This window comes from Channa argus, chromosome 1 (genome assembly GCF_033026475.1).
Source record: "Channa argus isolate prfri chromosome 1, Channa argus male v1.0, whole genome shotgun sequence".
Lineage (NCBI taxonomy): Eukaryota > Metazoa > Chordata > Actinopteri > Anabantiformes > Channidae > Channa > Channa argus.
Genome location: NC_090197.1, coordinates 17,984,704 through 18,008,757, shown reverse-complemented (window position 1 = coordinate 18,008,757; position 24,054 = coordinate 17,984,704). Strand labels below are relative to the sequence as shown.

General features: G+C 39.8%; 1 protein-coding gene across 11 annotated transcripts in view; it reads right to left on the bottom strand.

The window, feature by feature from the left end:
* Positions 1-24,054, bottom strand: part of dync1i1a (dynein cytoplasmic 1 intermediate chain 1a) — a 48,773-nt gene that overhangs the window by 20,223 nt on the left and 4,496 nt on the right. For 4 of the 11 annotated variants that reach the window (XM_067503776.1, XM_067503818.1, XM_067503863.1 and 1 more), the window contains exons 5-11: positions 23,769-23,814; positions 22,518-22,577; positions 22,157-22,272; positions 7,747-7,842; positions 6,307-6,478; positions 5,026-5,125; positions 4,739-4,864 (exon numbers count right to left, since the gene is read on the bottom strand). In XM_067503776.1, the coding sequence (XP_067359877.1) occupies positions 4,739-4,864; positions 5,026-5,125; positions 6,307-6,478; positions 7,747-7,842; positions 22,157-22,272; positions 22,518-22,577; positions 23,769-23,814 (716 nt within the window). Of the gene's footprint in view, positions 1-4,738; positions 4,865-5,025; positions 5,126-6,306; positions 6,479-7,746; positions 7,843-22,156; positions 22,273-22,517; positions 22,578-23,354; positions 23,396-23,768; positions 23,815-24,054 lie in introns of those variants that run through there. The other 7 variants (XM_067503827.1, XM_067503846.1, XM_067503839.1 and 4 more) reach the window with 5 other exon arrangements.

Sequence of the window (24,054 nt, the reverse complement as noted above, 5' to 3'; positions counted from 1 at the left end):
TAACAAACCTAAGCAATAACAGAATAGAACAAACTTACTGTCACATGGCTCTTAAAGGATCTTTATCTCCCTGTTTTATGTCTACGTTAGAGTTTCAGCTGACCCCTTTAAAATAAATTCACGTTTTTGTGGAATAAGCAAATTTGCTTTTTATGTGGTGTTGCCTGGAAGCCTCACAATGACAGCACCAAAAAAAGACACCAGGAGGAAAACAACTAGTGGATAATGCAGCCTAATAAAACCCACACTTGTTTTTTTAATTGAACTAAAGTGTAAGAACAAAAAGACATTTTTGAAAGCTGTGATCTGCTGTGAGAAAGTTATCTTTAGACAGAACTGGGTTAGTTGTTTGCAGCCTAATGTATAACCTAGCTAAATGTCTCCTGTCTGTAACTTTGGATTAAACAGAAAGACATGGAAGTGGTATTAATGTTCTCATCCAATTCTCGTGAATTTGTTACTTAAATTTTTCTTTTATTGTGTTTTTTTAATTTAACAAAATGCCTCAAACAACTTAATTAGAGTATTATTTAAGGTAAAAACTTAACACTTAAAAAAACTTAAATAAAATAGAGTTACAGTTGTCCAATTAGGATCAGAGGTTGACAAAAAATCATTGCCAAACTACAATAACTTACACATTCACTGGTACAGTACATGGGATTTCTTTTTTTACTCAAAATATTTAGTTTTGATACCCAGATCCTCAAGTTTTTTTTAGCTCTTCTGACTAACACAGTGAGTAAGTGATACTTGAAGACTGACTGCCCGTGATAACTTTGTGCTGTCTGCTTGTGCTGCATCACAAGCAGACAGCACAAATATTTTAACCACTATGTTTGTTTTCTACTTATTCTTCATTAAATCTCAATTTATACATAAAGCACCTTGTATAAGCTGACTGCCCCTTACCATTTTTTCAGTTTCTCCATGTATTACCAATGTAAACAACCCCAGAATACAATTTACCACAAAGTTCAACACAATCAAAATTCTGCACACAAGTGTGCTACAAATCAAACATAATCACAGTCTTCACCCATCTGCTCAGCAAGCACTTAGAGCATTTCTCTGCTAAGCCTTTGAACACAATGCTGCTTCATTCTCTAATGTAATTTCACATAGGTTCCAACTCAGACAAGTCCTGTGAATAAAGCTACTGCATTGTTCTCTCTTTCCAACACACTCTACCATCACCTTCCCTCCCACTCTCCTGCTCTGCTCCTGTTCTCTTGCTCAACTTACTTTCGCAAGTGCCTTTGGAGCAACACAAGGCAGCGAGATATTAATAAAAATATGACTGAGCCCAATGGGATGTGACAGTAGCGGTGGGGGTTGTTACAGTGAGGGTTGTGGTTTGGGGGGTCGGCAGGAGGTTTTAAGTCAAACTGGCACTTTAATGTGGTGTGACTTTGCCCACTTGAGAGGCTGGTGTGAAGTTACAAGATTGGACCCAACTGGGATGGGGCGATGATGGGTCTAAAGGCTAGGACAGCCGTGATGAGGGGAGGCATGCTCAAGTGGTACCAGAATCCACAGCAGTGTCCGCCCCTTCGTGAAGTACAAACCCAACCCACACACTGATGGATCACACACTTCCTTTACTATATAATAGATCAGTGGTTCCAGAAGTGGGGTAATGAATAACTGCCACTGGTCCATAAGAGGATAGTAAAGGCTTTGCCAGTCTACTGAGATATTGTTCACTTTCAGACACTATTTAATTATAATCTTGAAGTAGGCAGAGTTTGCAAAAATAAACCGTAAAACTGGAGTGAAAAATGTAAAAAAAGCACACAAATGTCATTATCAGCTTTAACATACAGTAGTAAGGTATACAACTTTCTGGCCACAGTAGTCCTGGGAATGGTTCTAATACAAAATGTAAATTAAAACAATATGAGTTAAAAAAAAATTTTAAAAAAGAGGGAAGGCACCAGCAAAGCAAGATTGCACGGCTGTGAGATTTCTATGACATCTGTTAATTCCATGTGGGAACACCATTTGTCAAACCTTGACCTGTCTCCCAAACTATTGCATTAGAAAACAATATTACAACACAGCTGCACATTGCCAAAGCTACAGTATGTGTGCACAAATTCCAGACTGCACTTGCCCAAAGTTACATTGTGAATTCTGGTGAAATCACCGGCACCTGCAAATAGCAGCTTTAAAATGATTCACTTTTTACTACACCAGCATCACATCCCAGTTTAGTGTCCACTTCAAATCAACAAGATCTTTGTAAAAATTAATAGAAAGCAAACAGCTCTATTAAGCCCCCAAAACAGATAATGCTGTTTAATACATGGGAAACCAATTAAAAAAAAACAGCAAAACATTTAAACCTTGACAATAAATTTGAATTGTGTTTAAAAGGACAGTTCTATAATGCTAAGCTCGTTTACCAAACTGCACACAGCCAGACAAGAAATATACTGTAGAAGCTTGACCTGAACAGAACCCCATCTGAAATATGAAGCCTTCTATAAGCCACAGCCTTATACAATAAAGCCCCCGCTGAACCAGACCTCAACCACAAACCCCAACCTACCAATGTCGACCCAGCACTGTCATTCTTTTGCATCTGTACTCCCTCCTACCCCCCACCCCACACTCACACACACGCGCACACACACACAGACACACACACCAGTCTTTACCCATGTGTAAGACACACACGAAAAAATATCCACACACAGATTTAGTAGACAGCCATCAACTTATACATTGACCAGATGAACACTGCTTTTGTGTGACAAGTCTGGAAAAACAACGGTGCCTTAAAAGGCCACTAAACCATCCCCTGAAGCCTGCAAACCAAAATCATGTAAGCTGTGTATGCAAGTACCACGTGTACAGTAAACAGCAAATTATTACAGGTACAGTACAACAGGAAAGCACATGGCCAGACTCCCCGTTTTTAAAGAGACTGGAAGGTGAAAAGGAAAATAGAAACCAGCAGAGGAAGGGAGAGGAGGAGGCACCCATCCTTGTGGTTTTGAGGGGTTAAATGGCACAACATGCTCACACATTACGAGCCATCTGATCCGCAGCTAACTAGAGTCGCGACTGTGTTTGCAAAAGGCCCCGCAGAGAGAAAGAGTGCAAGGAAGAAATGCAATCCATGCATTCTTCTCATCCTTTCTTCTAACCACTCCGGTGTTCCTTTCATCCAAATCCAGCAGCGACAGGAGGATTCAGTTAATTAATCTCAGTTTTACTCTTTACCGTCCAATGATGCTCATTGGCTGGTTATGCTGTCTTCCTTTCTACAGTATGTTTCTCTGTTTTTCTGTCATTCACTTTTCTTTTTCCGCTCATAAAAAGAGCATGGCACAGCCCCAGGCCACAATAACTCAGTGACTAACATGGTGCAGAGGACGGGTAGAAAAGTGTGTTCTTTCTCTGTCTTTCTTCTTTCTTTTCTCCATCTGATATCACTTCGTCTCGTGCATATCTTTCCAGTAAACACTCACTTAAAACAAACCGACTGTGTTCCTAGAAGTGGTTTGTAAGTGTTAGAAAATCAAGACAAACTAATGATGCTTCATTCTGTTCCATTCACAGTGGCTTCTCTTTGCCACTGTGTTCTTGTTATTGTATTTACAATTTTTATGAGCTGCTTAAACAAATTTCCTCTTTTTCCACAGTCTATTATTAAACATCGACAATTCACAGATCAGCTTGCTCTGAAACCACACTGTTAATAAGTCAGATGAACTGTAAGAGATCAACATGGAAAAACTACTGAATCCTACATCTAGGAGATGCATAGCTGTAATCTATTTGCAAGACCACATGGATTTCAGCAGCAACATAAATTATGGTGCAATGAAAGAAAGAAGTGATTTAAAAATCCATTTTAAAGCTAGGCTTATGGCTTGAATATGGCAAAGCTTCACATCACAATATTTGCATGCAGCATGCGGTGTGCAGAAAAATCTGGTCGTTTGTTTGGAAAAAAAAGAGAAAATCTATCTCCTCTGTTTGAATGGAGCTTGAATTTGAGAGCATGTGGGTACTTTTACAACATTTTAAGGAGGCGGTGAGGCGACTGCTTATGACATTAATACTGCAACAGGTGTATTTTCACATTCTCAGTGATTTGCATGAAGTAGATGAGTCAATTATTGGGAAACAGCAATGCTGACATTAGATGCAGCATCAATGTGGGTGGGCCAACACACACACATGTGGCAATGCTGGATTAGGAAGTGGTAGGCCACAGCATTTTACTCCCAAGACATCTCTATATGGCCTCGCCTGTCTCCTGGGAGCCGTGAAGCCCTCACACCCAATCCTTCCATCGCTTCAGTCCTCCCTCACTACTACTATTTTTTCTCTCTGTCATTTCTTATTAGCATCACACCACTCCATGAGTTTCCTTCCCATAAATACAGTTTATTCTTTTAAAACTGGCCTCCAGAAGCCGCATGAGGCTGTTTCTTTTCCATCTCTTATTTTTTCAATCGCAAAGGTGCTTCCATTATGATGCATGAAGCAGAACAAGCTGTACATTCTGGATGGACCCACTTTTAGGTAACCAGAAAAGATATGAGAAATAAAACAAAGAGTCCTGAGTATAAAATTCCACAAGGTAAACATGGAAAAAATACAGAGAAAAAGATCAATCTAGCTTATTCCCTTTAGTAAAATGACATCAAGGCCACCATATTATTCTATAGTGCTGAAAATATGCGTGTATTTCGATAAGTATGCAGTAAATAACAAGTACCTGACAATGAAAGATGTACTCTGGTGTGGCCTTCTTAAACTTGATGTTCCACACAAGGGCAACACCATCCGGTTCATGAGGAGCATCTTCATTGTTGTTATAGGAGGCGACCAGCAACTCAGGATACTGGGAGCGAGAGACAGGAAATCAATACAAAACGGGAAAACACAGAAAGCTTATTCTTTCTTATGCTTACACACACACACACACACACACACACACACACACACATTTCAGTGAGGTTTTAAATACAGTTTTGCATTCATATACAAAGCTGCAGGCCTTACCTGAGGGGACCAGTCGAGACAGGTGATAACACGATGTTTTGACCAGTGCTCATCATAGAATAATCTACTGAAGGACAGGCTGGAGCCGCTACCAAGGTCTCTGGAAGCAGACAGCAGAGGTAAGGGTCAAAGGTCACTTCTTGATTAAACCTAAAGACAACTAAACTGTGCAAAAAAAAATCAGACAACAGACACTTGCCAAAACAAAGAGGTACCTGCCAAGAACTCAGAAGGGGTCATTTGCAATCATTGCTAAGATAACTTAAATCTCGGCGTTTCCAGGGTCTCAAAGACAAAGTAACTATGGCAAAGTAAATTTTATTTAAGATTACAAAATTCTATCAATAACATTTTTTACAAAAGTTTGATTTCAGAGTGTTAAAATAATGATTATTTCAAAGTTCTGTTTACTTAAAAGTAGTTCTTTTAAATGCTTCTCTCTGTGAAATGACAACAAATTGTATTATGGGAATTGTAGTATCCAGAATTCCTGGAGGCTTTTACTGCACCATTTTGATATGTACAGTATCTCACAGTTCTAGAAACGTTCAAAAAATAGTTGGTCAGAGTGGTCGTTGGCCCTACTGCATCAGTAACCTAAAGCCACCAGAAAACATGTTTTTCAGAAACTAAATTTAGATTTGCAGTAAATCAGTGTAAACAACGACCCACCTTGTACCACCACAGTTTTTGTGTAATCTCATTACAGTAAAAATGACCAAATCTTCATTTGTAGGATTACAGACAGATGCTTTTTGAATTTATCACAACAACTTCTGTACATTAATATGCTGGAACCCTAATTGCTTTATTACTGTATGTGAGAATTACCAGTAATGAACCAAGGGGTATAAAGCCAAACAAAGCATACATTATGTTACTAGATTCATACAGAAACCCATGGAAAAAGAAGAGGACTGACATTAGGCACCGGGCCGTGACTTATGTTAAACATTATTTGACCGAGAGTTTGATGTTCATTTGTTGCTGCAGAGTTAAACCAGCATGCTTGCATAGCAGCAGATGAACATACTAAAGCAGGCCTTGCATTTCTAACTCTTCATTCAACTAACACTTTGATAACCTCCAGTTAGAGACAACACAGTGTGTGACATCAGCAGGAAAGTATTTAAGAAGGCATTTTGAAGAACAAAGAAGCTCCCAGGCCCCTGAAGTGATACAGTGGGCATGAGTCAGTCTCACCATATTTCTTAGTTTGAGGCAAGCAAGTAAACACTCACATGTGCTCTCACATCCAAAAACATCCTCCCCCCTGCTTACCCCTCTTTGTCCTCCAGGTCTCTGCCACTGTAGTCGAAAAAAATGTCACCGTCTTCAGCCAGAGCTCGCTCCATCACTCGGATGCTGCAGTCAAAGAAACTTTGAAACTCCGAAGAGTGGAGAATCTGCTGCCTCTCCTCCTCCGTCAGCTCCCTCAGCATCGAAAATGTGCCTGTTTTAGTTTATTTCAGAAAAGATAAAGTCAACCAACAATTTTAGTCAAGTATGTATAAGTTTAGGTTTTGATTTAACATAGCTTTTTAAACATTGCTTTCTTTAAATGACTCTTTAGGAACCACAAGCATATTAGTTAATTCTAGCGAAAATGTAACACTGTACTCTCAAATACTGGCAATAGTACAGATCAGCCCTCTTTAATGATTTACAATTGCACATGCATTGTGATTGCTGCTACATGTTGCTACAAAAAGCGGTTAGGGTACTGTACATCATACGCTTTCAATGTCAAATTTACATTCACTTCATCTCTATCAAAACCAGAATCACATCTAATAAACTACAAACAGATCTCTAATGCATCTATTCTAATAAAACCCTACAGTAGGAACTTTTTCAACAAGAGAAAAACAAAGCCCTCTGAGCTACCAGCCTCCCTTTGAACGTAATGGCTGCACAGCACGGTGTCCGGTTTTTGAAGTCACTGTCCCCAAGCACACGTGCATTTTACACACACACACAAGCATGCACAGACACACACATATCGACCTTTACCCTGCCTCTTGACTTTGATCCCCCCCATCCCTTTTTATTTCTTATGAGTTGTCAGAAAAGACCCAGTGAATCGCGTGGAAGAGATCAAAGGCCAGACCTTCTAATAGGCCAGAATGGAGTAGAGACGGGATGACTGTGTGTTTATGAGCGTGCATGTGTGCATGCATCTGTCTGTATGTGTGCGTTTGTCTCACATTTAGCAAAGCCACTGATGTATTTGTGTGGCTCGCATGAATATTTCTATCCATCCAAGTCCATCGATCAAAAGCCCAGTGTCTTTCCTCTATTATTTACTACATGCGAGCACACACACACACACACACACACACACACACACGCGCGCGCGCACACAGGCGCACACTTCCTCATTCCTCTCGACTTTGAAGTATGGTCAGCGGGTCAAGTGACAGGTTTTTAATCAGTGCTGACCTAGACATACCATGGAGATGATATGCTGGACCCACTTTAACCCCAACAGTACCCCAGTTCCACCCTCCCATCTGATACAGCCACTGACTGGCAGAGGTTGTCATGTGTTTGTAATAGTAACATAAGGAAAGTTAAGAGAGGACGAAGGTTGAAGGATAAAGATGGGACATTTGCAGTAACTGGGAGTACCAGTTAAAAATTACTATTATTTATGAATGATGAATATACCTAAATGAATAAAGTATTTTTCAGGATCAATAAAATACTGTAGGTGACTACCTTCCTTGGTTTCCCTGTTGTCGTCCTCATCCTGCTGCTCCGACTCAGGGCCTGGCTTCGCCTCCATCATCTCTTCATCTTCCTCTTCCTCCTCTACTGAGAAAGTCAAAATATAAATAAATAAAAAAAAATAGAGAGCACTCGTGTTAATAAACAGCTGTTCCAATTTTCCTCAACCTCCCACTGCGTGCCGCCTTTCCCCCCCCTCTTACCAAAATAATCATTCCCAGGCATGCCTGGATACACCTGACTAAGTAACATTCAGTTGTATTGGGTTTTTTTTGGTTTTTGTTTTAAGAAATCATGACAATGTATTGCACAAATGCTGGAGGATATCCAGTACTATTACTATTCTTTTTTTTTTTTTACACATTATCTCAGGAAAAGAAACATAGCAGGAAACAAACCATGCGCCTACTTATATGTTGTAGCTACAGCATGTGTTCACATGGTCCGCATATGTGGAGATACTGCTCATCAAGCACGCAAATAAGATGCACACACAGACACACAGAGTCAGCAGGAAATGTAAAAGTTGTGTGCACTCTCCGATCTCTCTCTTTGACCCCATGATGATGTGTGTGTCTGTGTAAAAGGGGATTCCCTCTGCATTCCCTCCAATCAGGCTCTGCAATTATGCTTGAATCACTGGGATTTTTTGTAAGTGTGTGCGGCGTGTGTGTTTGGGGTTCAAGTATGAAGGGTTACTGTCAACATAGGCACCTGCTTGTCAGCTACCGACCCCCAACAACCTCCCACACCCCTCAGGGTATGTGTTGGTAACCCTCGCCAACCTCCCCTCCTCTTTTCTACCGCTCCCTCCCTCTGAAACAGATGCTGAGAGATGGGGGCCTCTCTGAAGACCTCTTAACACCCTGACACTGCGAACAGACACCTGTGGTCTGCCAGCACACACGCTGTACACACAGACAATCTGTCTTTCTTTCCCTCTCTAACACACACACCCGGGGCCCTCACCCACAGTGCCAAGGGTGGCGAGGGGTTAACTGGCGCAGGGTCAAGCTGACAACAGTTGCTCAGTCCAGTGGGAGGAAGTGACTACATCACACCCTCAGACGTGACATGACTCTCTCTCACACACTCACACACACACACACGTCAGGGTGTGTTTAACTCAGCTGGAGTATGGCCTGGGGCACTGTTAAAACCACTTGCTCAAGGACCACTCTTGCACAGGATGAACTGTCCATTTATCACCTGGACTCGCCTAAGCTCTTGATGAACTCACTGCTGCTCTTTAAAAGCAACAAATATGATTGTAATTGGTGAAACACTTCAGTGACTTTATTATCATTATGATAACAGTCATTTCTGGCCCTGTTTTTCTACACTGTTTTAGGCATCTGATCTTTGTATTTTCTTTCTTTTTTTATTTCCAAGTAAACGTTTTTGATATATGACTTTAATTTTCATACTGTGTGTATATAATAAATGACTAAGCTAAATCAAACACACAGTGGTGAAACTCAGTCCAAGTCGGTGGTGTAGTGATCCAAACACCAGTGACCCACCAATATGGAGCAGAGAGCAGAGAGAAGCAGACAGGCAGACTGCCAGATTAGCTCCATGTCTGAACTCCCAAGGATGGGAGCCTGTATGAAGGAATACCCTTCTTACAGGCCCTTTTGTCTCTCCCTCCTTGCCTCAGCTTTATTTCTCTCAGATGTTGTTTTTTTGTCATCCATCAGTCAGTCATTCTTCCACTCCACAAACTGTACTCATTAAACTCCAAATGCTTCAGGATGTGAAAAAGAAAATGGAATCCTACTAACCAGCACTGGGACGATACACTACACACACAACTTCTTTTCTGTTTTCTTGACCTTATGTGACCGGTCCAGTGGTTGGAATGTGTGGTGATGGAGGTGGGAGGAGCATGAGGAAAGGAAAGAGACCACATTGAGGAGCGGTCAAACTGTCAACATCCAGGACCACAGGACTCTGGAGCAAGGCAGCATGATTCATTGCCTATGGGTTACCTCACTGAGGAGAGATGGTCCAATTCCCGTATGAAGATACTGCTGATGTTGTTGCCAGAACCCATGCATCAAGTTGTTCTGTCACAGTCCTGCACCAAAAATATCCCGGTTATTTCCTTTGAATGGAAAGTTCCTGTGATACAATTCTGTGTTTGCTCAAACTAGAAAAAAATAACTAAATTGTGGAAATAGGAGAAAGAAGGACCCACAGGTAAAAAATGAGCATATGGGACTTTATGTAAAATGTACAGACACAATAAGGCACTGCTGGGTTCTTGGTTGCAAAAAATGCAGGGGAGGGAATTCAAAAGAGAAAGTCTTCCACAGACTGTATCTGCCCGTTACCCTGTAAGTATCTGCACACTTTTTGTTTCTGCCTCATTCCAGTCACGGGATGCTTTCTCTTTCCACCTGCCGCTTAATACCGCTCCGCACCGCAGGACAACAGGTTAACTTGTATCCTCCCCCTCGCCACAGATGGGGGTCCACCTTGATGAAACTCTGCTTGGGGCTCCCGTTTTGGCTGGCAACACACCCAGAGTAATGATATCCTCAGTAGCCCAGGGCCGCCGCATCTGGCTGCATCAATCTTTCCTTGGCTGCTTACTCATGCTGACCAATCTCAGTCAATTCAGCACAGCCCAGCAGGTATGTAGCCACACAGTTTTGCAGTGTGGAGATACAAACACAAGCACACACAAATGTCTAAAGGTGGTTGTAAATGCACACAAACACATACACACTAACAGAGGACTGCAACACAGACACACAAACATACACACACACACACACCTGAATGCATTAAACTCTTTGGAGAAACAGAAATCTTACTCTCTGCAAACAGGTATGTAAGTAACAATTATTAAAAATATTAAAAATTATTACAAATATTTGCTGGTTTTCTGTTAATGATTAATTATCTGCTATACAATAGAATGCATACCATTGGTCTATTAAATATAAAGATGATTATTACACTGTAAGCAATTCTTCTACATTGTTAAAATTGTAATTTTTGATCTCTCTGTTCTTACATCCTTTTTGCAATAAACTAAAAATATCTGTTGATGTACAGGAACCCACTTGCTAGTATATCAAATACAAAATATTAAAAAGGAACTTTATACTGTATCTACATATAGTTTGAGAGAATAGACTAAAATTGTACTTTTTTTCACCTTTACCTGCACCAACACAGAACTCCTCCAACAATGGCTCAGTCCATACTGTCAGACAAGACCAACCAACTAGCCAGTATACTGAGTGTAATTTACACTTCATTATCATATTTTCTGTGCATAAGGAGAATGCTTAAACATTTAGCCGGTTTAAGCATTATTATTGCTTTTACGAACTAACAGCGGACTAAAGTGTGAAATAGGTCATGTGAAAGAAACAGGCTGATCTGTTTTGTGGAATAAAGAAAACATAACCCTAATGACGGCTGACATACCGCTGATTTTCCTTAGCCGAAACATCTTGTATTATTTCACAGTAGGCATGTGGACCAAAGGGTTTTAAAGACACTGACAGCTCTTATAAAAAATGTACACGTTGTCTTCTGCTCACCTCCGGCTGGCACATCAAGCACAATGGCATGGTGTGTTGTGGCAATACCCTGTTAGCATGTGCTCTGTTTGAGAAGGATCAAAGCATTAGCTAACCTTTTATTCTGACCCAATTCACAATAAGTGCTAGTGTGCTCAAATGTGTTAGCGCATGCTTGGAGCAATTGGCATAGTTTTCAAAGGGCTGTGGCTGTGTGTGTGTGTGTGTGTGTGTGTAGGGGAGGATGAGACCAAGCCCCAAGTTTGTCATCGACTACATTATGGGGGCAGAGCTGCAGACTTATCATAGCACTATGTAGGTGACTACTAAACTGAGTCACATGTAATCAACGTTGACAGTACTCATAATTTTTATAGATCTCTATTGTATTGGTCACAAAGACAGAGACATTGATATGAAAGAGGAGATATGTTTGAAAAAGACAGAGGGACACAAAAAAGAAATCAAGATTTTCGGGGATCCCACGCACTGGGAATAAACTTACAACACCATTTACACAGTCAAATGGGTACACACACACAAACACACACACACACATACACACACACACACACACACACACACACGAACAGCAGAATTCACAGGGGTTCTGGGAGGTTGACTGTTGAGCAGACCACAACACAAGCACTATGCAGAGGAGGAGATCGACAAGACTTGAAAGGCTCCTCTAATGTGGCCCTGGCACGACACACACACACACACACGCATTAACTTCAGTGAGAACAATTTTAATTGTTGGAGAAACGCACATATACACACAGTAGATCCACTTCACTTTTGTGTATATTACAAATGACCTGAGGGATCAGGGGAATTTTCTCGCTTTATCCGTCCCACCTCCAGCAACATAATCCTTCTTATCTCAGTGTCAAAAAAGATTTTTATAACCACAATGTTTTTTTACAACTACATTTATTATGTAAAACAAGTCACAAAGAAAATGTTGCAATCCTAAGTGAACGAGATACACTGTAAATAGTATTTTTGACATCAACCATTAACATTTCAGCAATTAATTTACTGATAATGTAAAATCTAGAAAGCAAAAAAAATTTACAACAGGAACTTCATATTTTCAGCCATTTAGAACCAGATAACTTAATAAACACCAACAAGACTGGTCAGGTTTTTGCGAGCCTTGTACCCACCGACAAGTGTCTCTGTGAATGGTCATGGCAACTTAAGGCAGAACAGGAGTTTTGTAAAGCTATAGACTCATAAAACTCTCTTTCGTAATGCAGAGAAACAATGTCTACCTTTTACAGACTACTGTTAGTCAGGGTGGACAGCAAATTGCAGTGAAGCCAAATAGATCCTTTTGTAAAAGGCAAGAGAACACAACATCACCTCTGTCTCCCACAAAGTAAGACAAACATTAAGAAAATGCTTGTAATTGTTTTTCCTCTCAGAGTGGCCCAGGGTTTTTTAAAGGTAGAGAACAAAGTGCATAAACATCAGGCACTGATAATTCTCCAAAACATTTCTCTTCCGTTTGTTAATTTTATTCTTTTTTTAATATTTCCATTTGTTTTAATAGAAAATAATATTTAAAATTCATCATGGTTCATCAAGTCATGATTGCCACAGTAGGGGTAAAAGTATTCCTACACACACACACACACACACACACACACACACACACTAGCAGCAGGACCTGATGCAAGACTGGTGAGGTTAAAACCCACAGGATGATTTAGATTAATTCATCTCTTCACCACACTTCCCCACACTGATCAAACATTGTGTATCTGTGTGTGTTCTAGTCTGTGTACATCGGAGTCTACACAGTACACGCACATGCCCACACATAATCAGCTTTCATTAATGCAGCCCATTCAGGCCTTTGGGGGTCTGCGGCCAACTCTGCTGTCTGCTGTGGGTGTAGTAAGAGTAGATTCTCTCCTCATATCTTTCCTGTCTTTCAGTCTCTTTCTCTGTCTCACCCCCTCTCCCTTCTAGCAGTGCCACCCAGGCTTGGCCCAAACCCAGACCCACATCTTTAAACTGAGCCATCATGCTGTGCCACGCCATGCTCTGAGCCTGGCCGCAAGGCCCTGATTAAAACCCATGACTTCAAACTTTCCAAACTGTCAAAAACCCAGTCAGAAAGCAAGGGAGAGAAAAAAACAAGAAAAAAAGTCTTACATAAAATCACAGTAGCATAAACTCACTTTTCAACGCAGCGCATGGATTTGTGTCACTCAAACACAGCGCTATTTGTATCTTTGTGCGCATTGCTCAGATGGTGATTGGTGGTCCTTCTACTTGGATGGCAATGGTGTTTCGTTTTATTTTGACGAGGAACCAACAAACTGTTTTTATAGTCTGCTAGATGTTGATTTTGCTAAAATAGACAATCCAATTCAGAGCACCTTTGCGACACAGATTTAATGAATAAATAAATAAAGCCTAGTCCTGGGAAAATAACGCAACAACAAACTATACTTTGGAGTCAAAGAAATTTTGGCTTTCAGTCTTGTCAATTGAATTAAAACCATAAATTCCAAAACACGTAAGTGATTATTTATAAAACAGTTATTTTAAATCATTAAAATAATTTATTTAATCTGATGCTCATTTCTAATAAAAAAATCTCTTGACACTTCTGGTTGGGGAGCTCAGGAGCTAAGTGTCAAGTATATGTGCCAAGAGTGCTCCCTGCTGGAGAGTTGTACAATAGCATGCCACACCGCAGACAAACAGAAAAATCAGCATGGTCAAATTTCACTTGAATCAACTGGCAAGGTATAAACTGTGATAATGATCTTTTTTATTTTTTAGGTCTGACACATTTGCAACTGAAAAGTTGATTTTAAAACCCACCTTTTAATGACCCATGGTTGGCCAAAACACAACTGAAAACAAACGTATGCTGTGTTTCCTTTTTAGTAGCACAGTATATAGTTTTAAATGACAAATAATCCAGTGGGTTCTCTTTATTAGTTATCAGTCCAGAAAATTTGGTTCAATTCAACCTGAAGTAATTTCTCAAACTGGGAGGCCAAACTTGTCAGACTCGAAACAACTAAGCCAAAGCGGGGTTAGAATCTGTAGGCCAACTGTGGCAGTGAACTGCTACCCTCACAAATGAAAACCCTTGGAGAGTTGAAGGGATCACCCAGTACAAGGGAGACCACCCAGGGAAACGTTCAACACCCACTGATGTTATACACGCATATTTTTCAAAAATGCAACAAGAGGGGCTGGAGGGCAAATGTAAAAAAAAAAAAAATCAAGTTCAACTAAATCGAAGCGAGAAGTAGAAAACAGAAAACAGCTGAAAAAGGGAAAAAAGTGAAATGTGAAACTGTATTCACACTCATCGTCAAGCACTCATCTGATGGCAAATATTATTTTGGATGATGACCGTATTGCCAAGAAGAGAGAAAAACCCAGAGGGAGGAAGATGAAGAAAGGGTTCATGTACCGTATTATATAGTGGTCATAGGGGAAAATTGCAATCATCTGTGACTCACTTGGAATACCTTATCCACTGTGAAAGACATGATTTGGTTTTCTAATATCAGGAACTTGTCTGAGATTTGACTGACACTGCCATTTTCACAGAGACCATTTGGGACCCCACATCAATTCTGGGAGTGTAACAGGAGAGAAGGCTGTACCATTTTGAGGGTTTGGAGGATGAAAGACCAACCTCACAGTTGTTTTACAAAGAGAGAAAGTGAGAAGTGCGTACCGATTATGCATGTCTGCAGAGAGAAGATGAGGGAAGATCATAATAGCAAAACCTTGAGTATGACCTGAAGCATGAATGTGCACATACAGCACATGCACACATTGTTAAATAGTATCACTGGAAGCTGCTGCCTCAAAACAATCACTCCTTTCAAGTCCACAAGTCACCAAACACAAAAAAGCAATTCTAAAATGTGCATTCAGTAGTATATTTTGTTCAAGGTCCTGTGGGTACCCTCATTGTAGTTCCTTTGCATGGATTTTGCCTTTAACACACAAACACGCACTCACTCACACACACACACGTCTGCTCAGCTTGTTGTAACTGCCTGGCTGGAACAACAACAATGTATGAGCCAAGCACTTCCATATGTGGCTACACACACAATTATGCACGTACAGAAACATGTACAGTAAGTATGTAACCAAAACACACACTCATGCCACTACATTCCTTAACTTGGGACCTTGAAGACTGCCCACAAACCTCTCAGACATGTCGGTTTAGTATAGACTTGGAGTGTGTCACATTAACTGTTTTTATTTGAATGCATCGTTGCCTCAGTGAATTGTATAAAATGCCAAAGACAGACAGAGGATAAATTGACTGAAGGAATCTAAAGAACCTCAACCTCATGAGTTGTGAATGCTTGGTATAAGCCTCAGGCCGCTGCCAAACATAGTAATACTTTTCCTCTTGAAGCTCTCCTGTAGGAAAAACTGGACATAAAATAACTACTTTCAAGTTTTGTAGTAAATAAGCATCACTCTGCACAGGAACAGCTACCGTATGTGACAAATGCCAATAAGAAAATCGCATCATTAAGCTGTCACCCACTGGACTTTCACAACTTCAACACACTTCTTTACATTCTTTGATAATCTACAATAAATGTTCTTTGACTAATCTAATAATTAAACTAGTGTTTTATTTGTCATCAATGTGAAAACTACATATTTTTAAAAAATGAATAAATGACACATTTTTCTATAAAACCTTGTGTTTCCTTAACAAAAACCACAAAAAGGTTACACACCAGAAATCCCATTATCAAGCAATAACAATAGTAACTTCAGTGTTTATTACACATCAGCTTATTTTTTGTACAGCTACTTGAGCTCAAATGTAATGATTGAAACCTAATAAAACCTAATAGGATTATATATTGTTTGTTTTTTATAGTGCTTGTTTTGTATTATATCAGAAAAATATGAAATACACAAACTTCAATAAACTATTAAAGGACTTTTGTACCACTTTAGAATTCAGCCATATTGCATTTAATCCATAAGGAACTTTTTTTTAAAATATATTTTAACAGCTGCTCTTAAATACTTAGCCAGTATAATTAAATAATAATACCATGTTTGATATATTTAGGTAAATGCTGTAATTGAACCAATGTGCTGCCAATGGTCAGGATCATTTCATAAATTAGCAGTTTGGCTTTTTAACTGTTTCTTTATGGGATTATGTAGAGTTCAGGTGACACGTGTCGACGTGTGGGGCCACTTTGCCTGTATTCATTTGTGTACAGTTTTGCAGGTGTGTATAGTTGTTGTACATATGTTATTTTAATCTATATTTGTTTTTGCATATATGTTAATATTTATAAATCTCTATGCTTATGTGTGATTATCACACAAATAAAATCATAACAAAAATATAAGTGTCTTTTTAGATTAGCATGGTGAGTTTTCTCTTGCAATTGCAAAGCCGAAACCAGACCACTACATTTGAAACAATTGCCTATTATTGTAGCAAATACATTTGGAACTAACTAAAGAAAATCCCACAGTGAGAGAAAAAAAAAGTGCATGTGCACATACTTTTGACATCGTACGTAGAAACATTAACACTCCTGAAGCTATGAACTTTTAACCCTAAGAAAGGGGTTTTCCAAAGTTGCAAGATCAAATTATATACAAACACACAGAGAGTTGTATTTCTGAACGCCTACTTGTGGTTCACTGCAAACAATTATTGCAATATCATAACTCCTATAACATCTCTTGGTGGTCTCCACTGGTTCTCCTCCATTTCTGTGTCTTTTGCTCTGTCATTCCTCTGTTTATTTTCCAGTAACCACAGATTTCACTTCACCTTGTACGGTACATTCTCTGTTTCCCTTCCCTTCATAACTCTCTATTTCTTCGGCTACCTTTCCACTGGAGCTTGTTATGAGTCTTTTAAGGCTTCAGAGAGAGAAACCAATTTAGTACAGCCAACTCAAACTACAAACCACACACCACACAGTCACAAAGTACCTGCAATCCCTTTGACCTTTTACATCCTTGCCATCATCTAAACTAAGACAGACAGACAGACAGACAGACACAGATAGTTATCTTCAGGTTGGACCCAGCAAGTAAAAGAGTGGGTTTGTCACAGTATTGACATTCATTCCAATGATCATGGGAAAGTAGGATTGGCTGATCCAGAGTGAAGTAAACAGGGAGACAGAAAGGTTGTCCACATTTTACTGACACTTTGCAAAATCACCTCCCAAGTGAAGAGGGTTTGAGAAACTGCAATCTTTTGTTAGAGTTGAGAAGAATAGAGGTGGAACATTTCAACGGCTGTGGTAAAGTACTAGACACGAGAAACGGTTCATGGTCTCACTGAAACTCATGAGACAATTTTCTGTCTTCAACAGTGATGATTATGCGTTTTTATTTTAGAACATAGGGAAAAAGAAATAGTACAATTTCCATTAAGCAAAGGGAAAATTTTTCATGTAATTCACTGGTACTGGTACAACAGTAAAGTTTTGGTTAAGATAAAAAACAAAGGTCTGACTTAACTTTAGATTTATGAGCAAAAAGCTACATTTGCTACACTGATGGCATCACAACCATGAAATATGAACTGGCTTATTGGTGGCATAATCGTTGTTTTGGGGCTTTAAAAAACTAAAACAAATGTGAACATGTATTCTATAATAAATAGTCTGTTTTTGTTCTTAATCAAATACAGTTTCAAATAATTTATCATCATTAATTTTTCTGACCACTTGAGATGAGTGTATACAACACAACAATAAGATACAATCACCATATTAAACTGTTTTGCAATCATATTAGCAAACTGTTGCCTTACTAGATATGGAGCACATGTAAAGACATACTACCATTCATCTGAAGTTGTAATGTGGTCAGAGATTCACAAAAAAAAAAAACTAACCGTAACGTTGTGGGTTGTTGAACCAAAACAATGACATCAATGATGCTAAAACACTTAATAGACCCAGGTTACAGTGTGTGGGTCCATCTTGTGGACAACCACTGGTTGGCTTTCATTTGGTCCACTGTTTGTATAGAATAGTATACAGAGGAACTACAGTGGATGTTTAGAGTACGAACAATTATTACAGCTAAAGAACAATTATTACTCAAGAACACAGGTTGAGGTGTGAAAAACCAATAACCCCTCAAACACTTTGTTTGACCTCTGCGGGTTAGGATACTATCACACACCACATTAGACCTCACTATTTCCCTGCTATGTCCTTAGACAAAGCTTACATCCCTCATGACAAGCCCCTCTATTCATACCCATTAGGTTAGCAGCTAATAGATGGAGCCAACCGTGACTGGAGCTAATCTGATTGCCTGAAACAATGGACACTCAAGACACTGAGATCAGTAAACAGCCAGTGGGAAAAAGAACATACATAGCTGGCTACACATCATGACTACATTGAAACAAATTGGTCACGGAAATGAAAAGTCATATCATTAACTTGTTTAAATGAGAGTCACACGCACAAACTCTCACAGAGAAGAAAACAAATGCATTCATGAAGACACAAAGCCAGACAAAATCAAACCGATTTGATAAGGCTGCATTCAGGTTTAAACACATGCACACGCACATACACATACACACACACTGCAAAGCTTATTCACATCACACACAAATGCAGACAGCCACCATGAACATAGGCACAAATATGAAAACCGAGGTCAGAAGTTCACAAAGGGAAGAACCTATGAGAGAATCCCTGAGTCATACGTGAATGAGTTAAAGAAATTACGCTGAGACTACACTTATCCTTCATTTCACACACACTCATGCCACAATTTCAGTATTACAGTAGGAAACAATTTTCCACATTAGGAATCACGTAATAAATACAGGCCCTAATAACATTTGATAGACATAAAACTCATTCTAGTCATAGAGAAACATAGTTGTACTGTAGCTGTCACCTTTGTTCCATTTGACCCTTAAACTGTGTTTGCTATAACAATTAAATATGACATTTTTGCTCAGGAGAGTACAATATTTTATAATGTGGTTAGTCTAACATGGCTTTACTAATTCTTGTCCGGAAAATCTGTGTGACAGGCCAGCAGGCCGGCCTCCATCTGCTGCCCAAGAGCTGAGTATTTAACACACTGCCAGAGTTTTACAAACATATACACATCCAAAGAACTAGAGGTCTCTTTATAGATCTTTACACACCCCTAGGACACACCACCATCATTAAGACAACTGATTTACGCTTCTGTTCAGAGTAGCCAGCTGGTTTTTCCTATACTTTCTCCAACTCTTTCCTCCCTCTCTGTAGAATACATGTTTAGCATGACACAATGGCAGCATTAGTAACAAACTACACACCAGTTAGACTCTGAGGACTAAAAATGAAGGCTGGAAAGGAATTAATGCCCCCCCCACCAAAAAAAAAAAGGATATCTTTGGTCAGTTGCTACAGCATGGCCCCATTTGTGCCAATCTTCATTAGAGCAAATCTTCCGGACAATACAAATGGCATCTGCCTGTGTCGTTGCTTAACACCCACCAGGACTTGTGAGCTAAGCTGTATTCAGGTTTAACACACACACGCACACACACATACCATGTATGTTTTTGAAGCTTAAACAGACATTTACATTTAGTTATGAGGATACTGACACGTCCACCTTACATTAGGTTAATTGCTTCACAAACACTTTGCAAAGCTGCTTAGCTTTAAAATTTAAAGCACATTACAAATATCTGAACCTTAAAACACAAATTTAGCAACTTCAACTTGAACCTTTAACTATAATCACAACTATGCACGGTATCTGGAAAACCTGCAGCTGCAACCTGACAGTTGTGAGATGTATGTTGCGTGCATGTTGGGTTTCAGTAATCAACAAAAGGAACTAGCCTGAACAAACACATGGCCAGAAAAGCAGGCAGGTGCTAACCTCAGCCTCTTTTCTTCTTTCTCCAGACACACAAGCCTTGTGGTAGTCTGCAAAGGAAGGGTCTCCTAAGGCCAGGGTCACCTCCCTGTAGACCACCACAGCTCTGGCGCACAGATGTTTTCACACACACACACACACACACACACACACACACACACACACACACACACACACACACACACAGTGCTTCTGAACATGCTGTGGGAGGCTGAAAACAAACAAACCAAATAAATGGAGCGACATATAGCTGTGCTACAGGCACTAACTGCTCTATTTGGTCTGTGAGTATTTGTCAGTGTATGTGTAGACCCACTACTTGACCTGTATACTGTAACTACATGTTTGGTTCTTTAGTTATTACTCTTTATCTCTATATTGGTAAGCTTGTGTGTGCTGTTAGGATGCAACCACTGACAACCAAAGTCTATGTTTGAGCAAACTTTATCCTTGTATGTATATATGTAGGTATGGCATGTGTATGTCTTCTACCACACATATGTGAGTCAGTGCCTGTGCACTTGTTGAATAAAGAATCTATTCCTGGGTCTGTCAAGGAAATGGGGGGAGCTGGGGCGGGCGGTTTGGATGCTGATCAGGACAGACGTGTGTGTATGTGCATGGTGGTTGCTGGTGGAGGAGGGCAGTGGAATCCACACCAGACCATCTATTATAATGACAGGAAGCAGGAAGTACAACCCCTTCGATGTCACATGGCTGCCAGCTGTCTTGGCAACTAGAAGAAGGACGATGGAGAAGATGATAGGGAGCGTACGTGCATTCGTGTGTACTTGTATGACTGTAAATTGTGAGGACCAGTTTGAGATTTAGACCATGGGAGTGCAAACATTTTGGGAAAGTGGGGCTATTTTGTCCAGTACTCAATTATCAACATGTTTAAGAGGCTGTTCAGATCTATGGTTCAGGTTAGAATTAGGTTTTATGTAAGGGCTAGGATTAGGCATATAGTTCAGATGGTTAAGGTTAGGATAATGGGCTTGGGAAAGCATTACGTCAATAAAAGTACTCACAAAGCCAGTGTTTGTTTGCATGTATATTCATTTCTGAATATCATACCCGCATCCACAATAAGAGCAAAGGCTTCACTTTACAAGAACAACTGCCGCTGCCATCCATCCGAATCTCCACTGCCTTTCTCTTCCACTAGAAAAATACTCAAATTTGTATGTCTTGATTTACAACCACAAACATTATTTCCAAATCCAGTGCAGGACTAACCTCAGTTTTGACCATATGGATGTGTTTAGTAGCTGCAGCTCAGCACACATGTACATGCCCACTTGCAGAGACACAAATATGCATGCCCACGTATCCTAGCATGCCCAAAAGAACACGCACACAGCTAAGGCTCTTTTGATTCAAATACTTTAACTTTTTTTAAATTTCTATTCAGTAAAACTATAACCTGAAGGTTCATTGGATACACACAGTTGTGTGTGTGTGTGCGTGTGTGTGTGTGAATGCAAAATTGAAGCTTGAAAGCTTGCGTGGAAACAAATGTGTGAATATATCACATACAGTGATTCTCAATTATGCATTAAAAACCATTTTGGGTGACTTCTGTCACCTGTTCCTACTTATACCCTATGAGTCAAAAGCATGATGTTCTACGATTGAAGACAATAATTGACAGGCAGATGCTTGTCAGCTTCTCTCAGTCCTGCTCTCTCTCTCTTTTTGTAAGATATTTAAATCATTCCAGGTTTACAGGCTGTGAACCATAACAGTATCAGATTTAACCACACAACAATGTCAATCATTGCAACATGAAACCATCTGTTGCCTACTGTGACCTTTGGGGCACCATACTCTCTTAAGACAGTCGGAATCTTAAAAAGACTTAAAGACTAAAGACTATGGATATTAGGTTATAGAATGTCCAGTCATGTATACAATCACTCACACACAACCATAACACAAATATTCACCTTCAGATAGGTGGGCTGTCAGCGGTGTCTGTGTCTCTTTGCAGTAAGAGACCACCTCTTTGGGAAGGAAATCTACTTGTGTGATCTTAGAGGCCCCCAGCCGCTGCATCTTCCGCCTTGGTAATAGAGACATGCTATTATCATTAGTATGGCTATATTGTGCATGAAACCAAATAATTCTATAAAACATACACAGAAACATTTACAGGAAGGTTATCTATTGACAGTTACGTTAACCTTTAAATTGCACTACCACATTAAAATCACCGTCATTTGAATATACCATGCAATGTCAAATAAGGTATTTTTAGTGTCCTGTTTTTAGTCAGACGGTGAACAAGAGGAGAGGAGAAACATCTACCCAAGCTCAGAATCGGCCTGCAGCTGCAGCACAGAGGGGTCTGTGTCCCACTGCAGCGTCCTGATGTCACCAACCAGGGGGAAGTGTTGGGGGGGGGATAAAGAGGACATGCATGTTTACTGTATAAAAAGACATAATAACCAACACACAAACAATTGTACACATTTATCACACAAACACACACTGACCCACAGACCACTTATCTGGACAACATCAAATTTCATGCAAAGATGGCTCTGCTAATAAAAAAATGTTTACATAAGTACAGTAAGTACCTACAGCGTTGAAGAGCTATGCATTAGGAAGACATTATATCTAGTACTGCTCATTTCTTGAAACTTCCTGTAATTTCAGTAACATGCTTTTAATATATGTGGTATTAAAAGCATGTTACTCACGCATTCTAGATGTTGTGTATGACGTTGTGTCTCGATACTTCACATACAATTTATACCAAATAATATATAAAAGCTATGAACAATGTGTGCAAAAAAATGATTTAAATTTCACACTGACAGCATAACAAAAAGTAAATACTGAAGATAACCATAATGAATTATTATTATTATTATTATTATATAGAGATTTAGCTTGCTCAACATACATAACAATATGCTTGCCATGCATAATCAATGAGCCTAACAAACCATGAGCTCATTCAGTACACTTGCTTCTTCAGCAGAACTAGCTTTTTTGTACACTGAGGAGGTAGGAATCAATTGTTTCTAGGAACAAGAAAAGGCAACAGAAACCTAAAGAGTATTATGGGAAGTTGGATGAAATCTACCAGCTGGCAAAGGATAACCCTTCCAACCTGACTGCACTATTTGATGATACCTTTTAGGGCCAGTGAACATGCCCATTAGACCTTCAGCTTGCGCCACACAGTGCCAGGTGAGAGTGGCAAGGCATTTCCTTAGCCTGATACACCGGCTGTTTTACAGTAACAGCGATGACATTTTAAGCAGCAGATTGTCAACTCTGGGAAGGCTGAAATGACTTCTGTGGCTCAACTCATGCAAGCAGCAATCTTCCAAGCTGGTATTAAGGCAAACAGCAAGGATTTGGACAAGAGGTCACTGGAAGAAAGCAGAGGAACTAGGGAAAGAGCACTGCACTGTTTCAATCGTATAAATCTTGATGGGAACACATCGTAAGACCCCAGACAAATCTGCGGGTGCTTCTGTGTTCACATAAACTCACCAAAAGAAAAATATGGGGGATTCCTGGGGTTGACATGAAAATGCTTACCTTGAGCTCTGTGCTTGGGACTTGTTTTTAGAGAAACCTGACCTAAGAAGGGACACACACATACACAGCCACAAATGGAAAAGCTGAAAATGGCATGCCATCATCCAGGGTGAATTTGGGGGGGTGGGGGCAGAATCATCCACATCAGGCATTGAAATTAACTCACCAATTAGTAAAATCCAATTGGTAAAAGCTACAATGACATTAAATGTCTTATGTGAAGTGAATTTATTTCTGCAGGAAACTGATTTGAGTTCCCACACATTCCTCATCCCCAATTCCACCC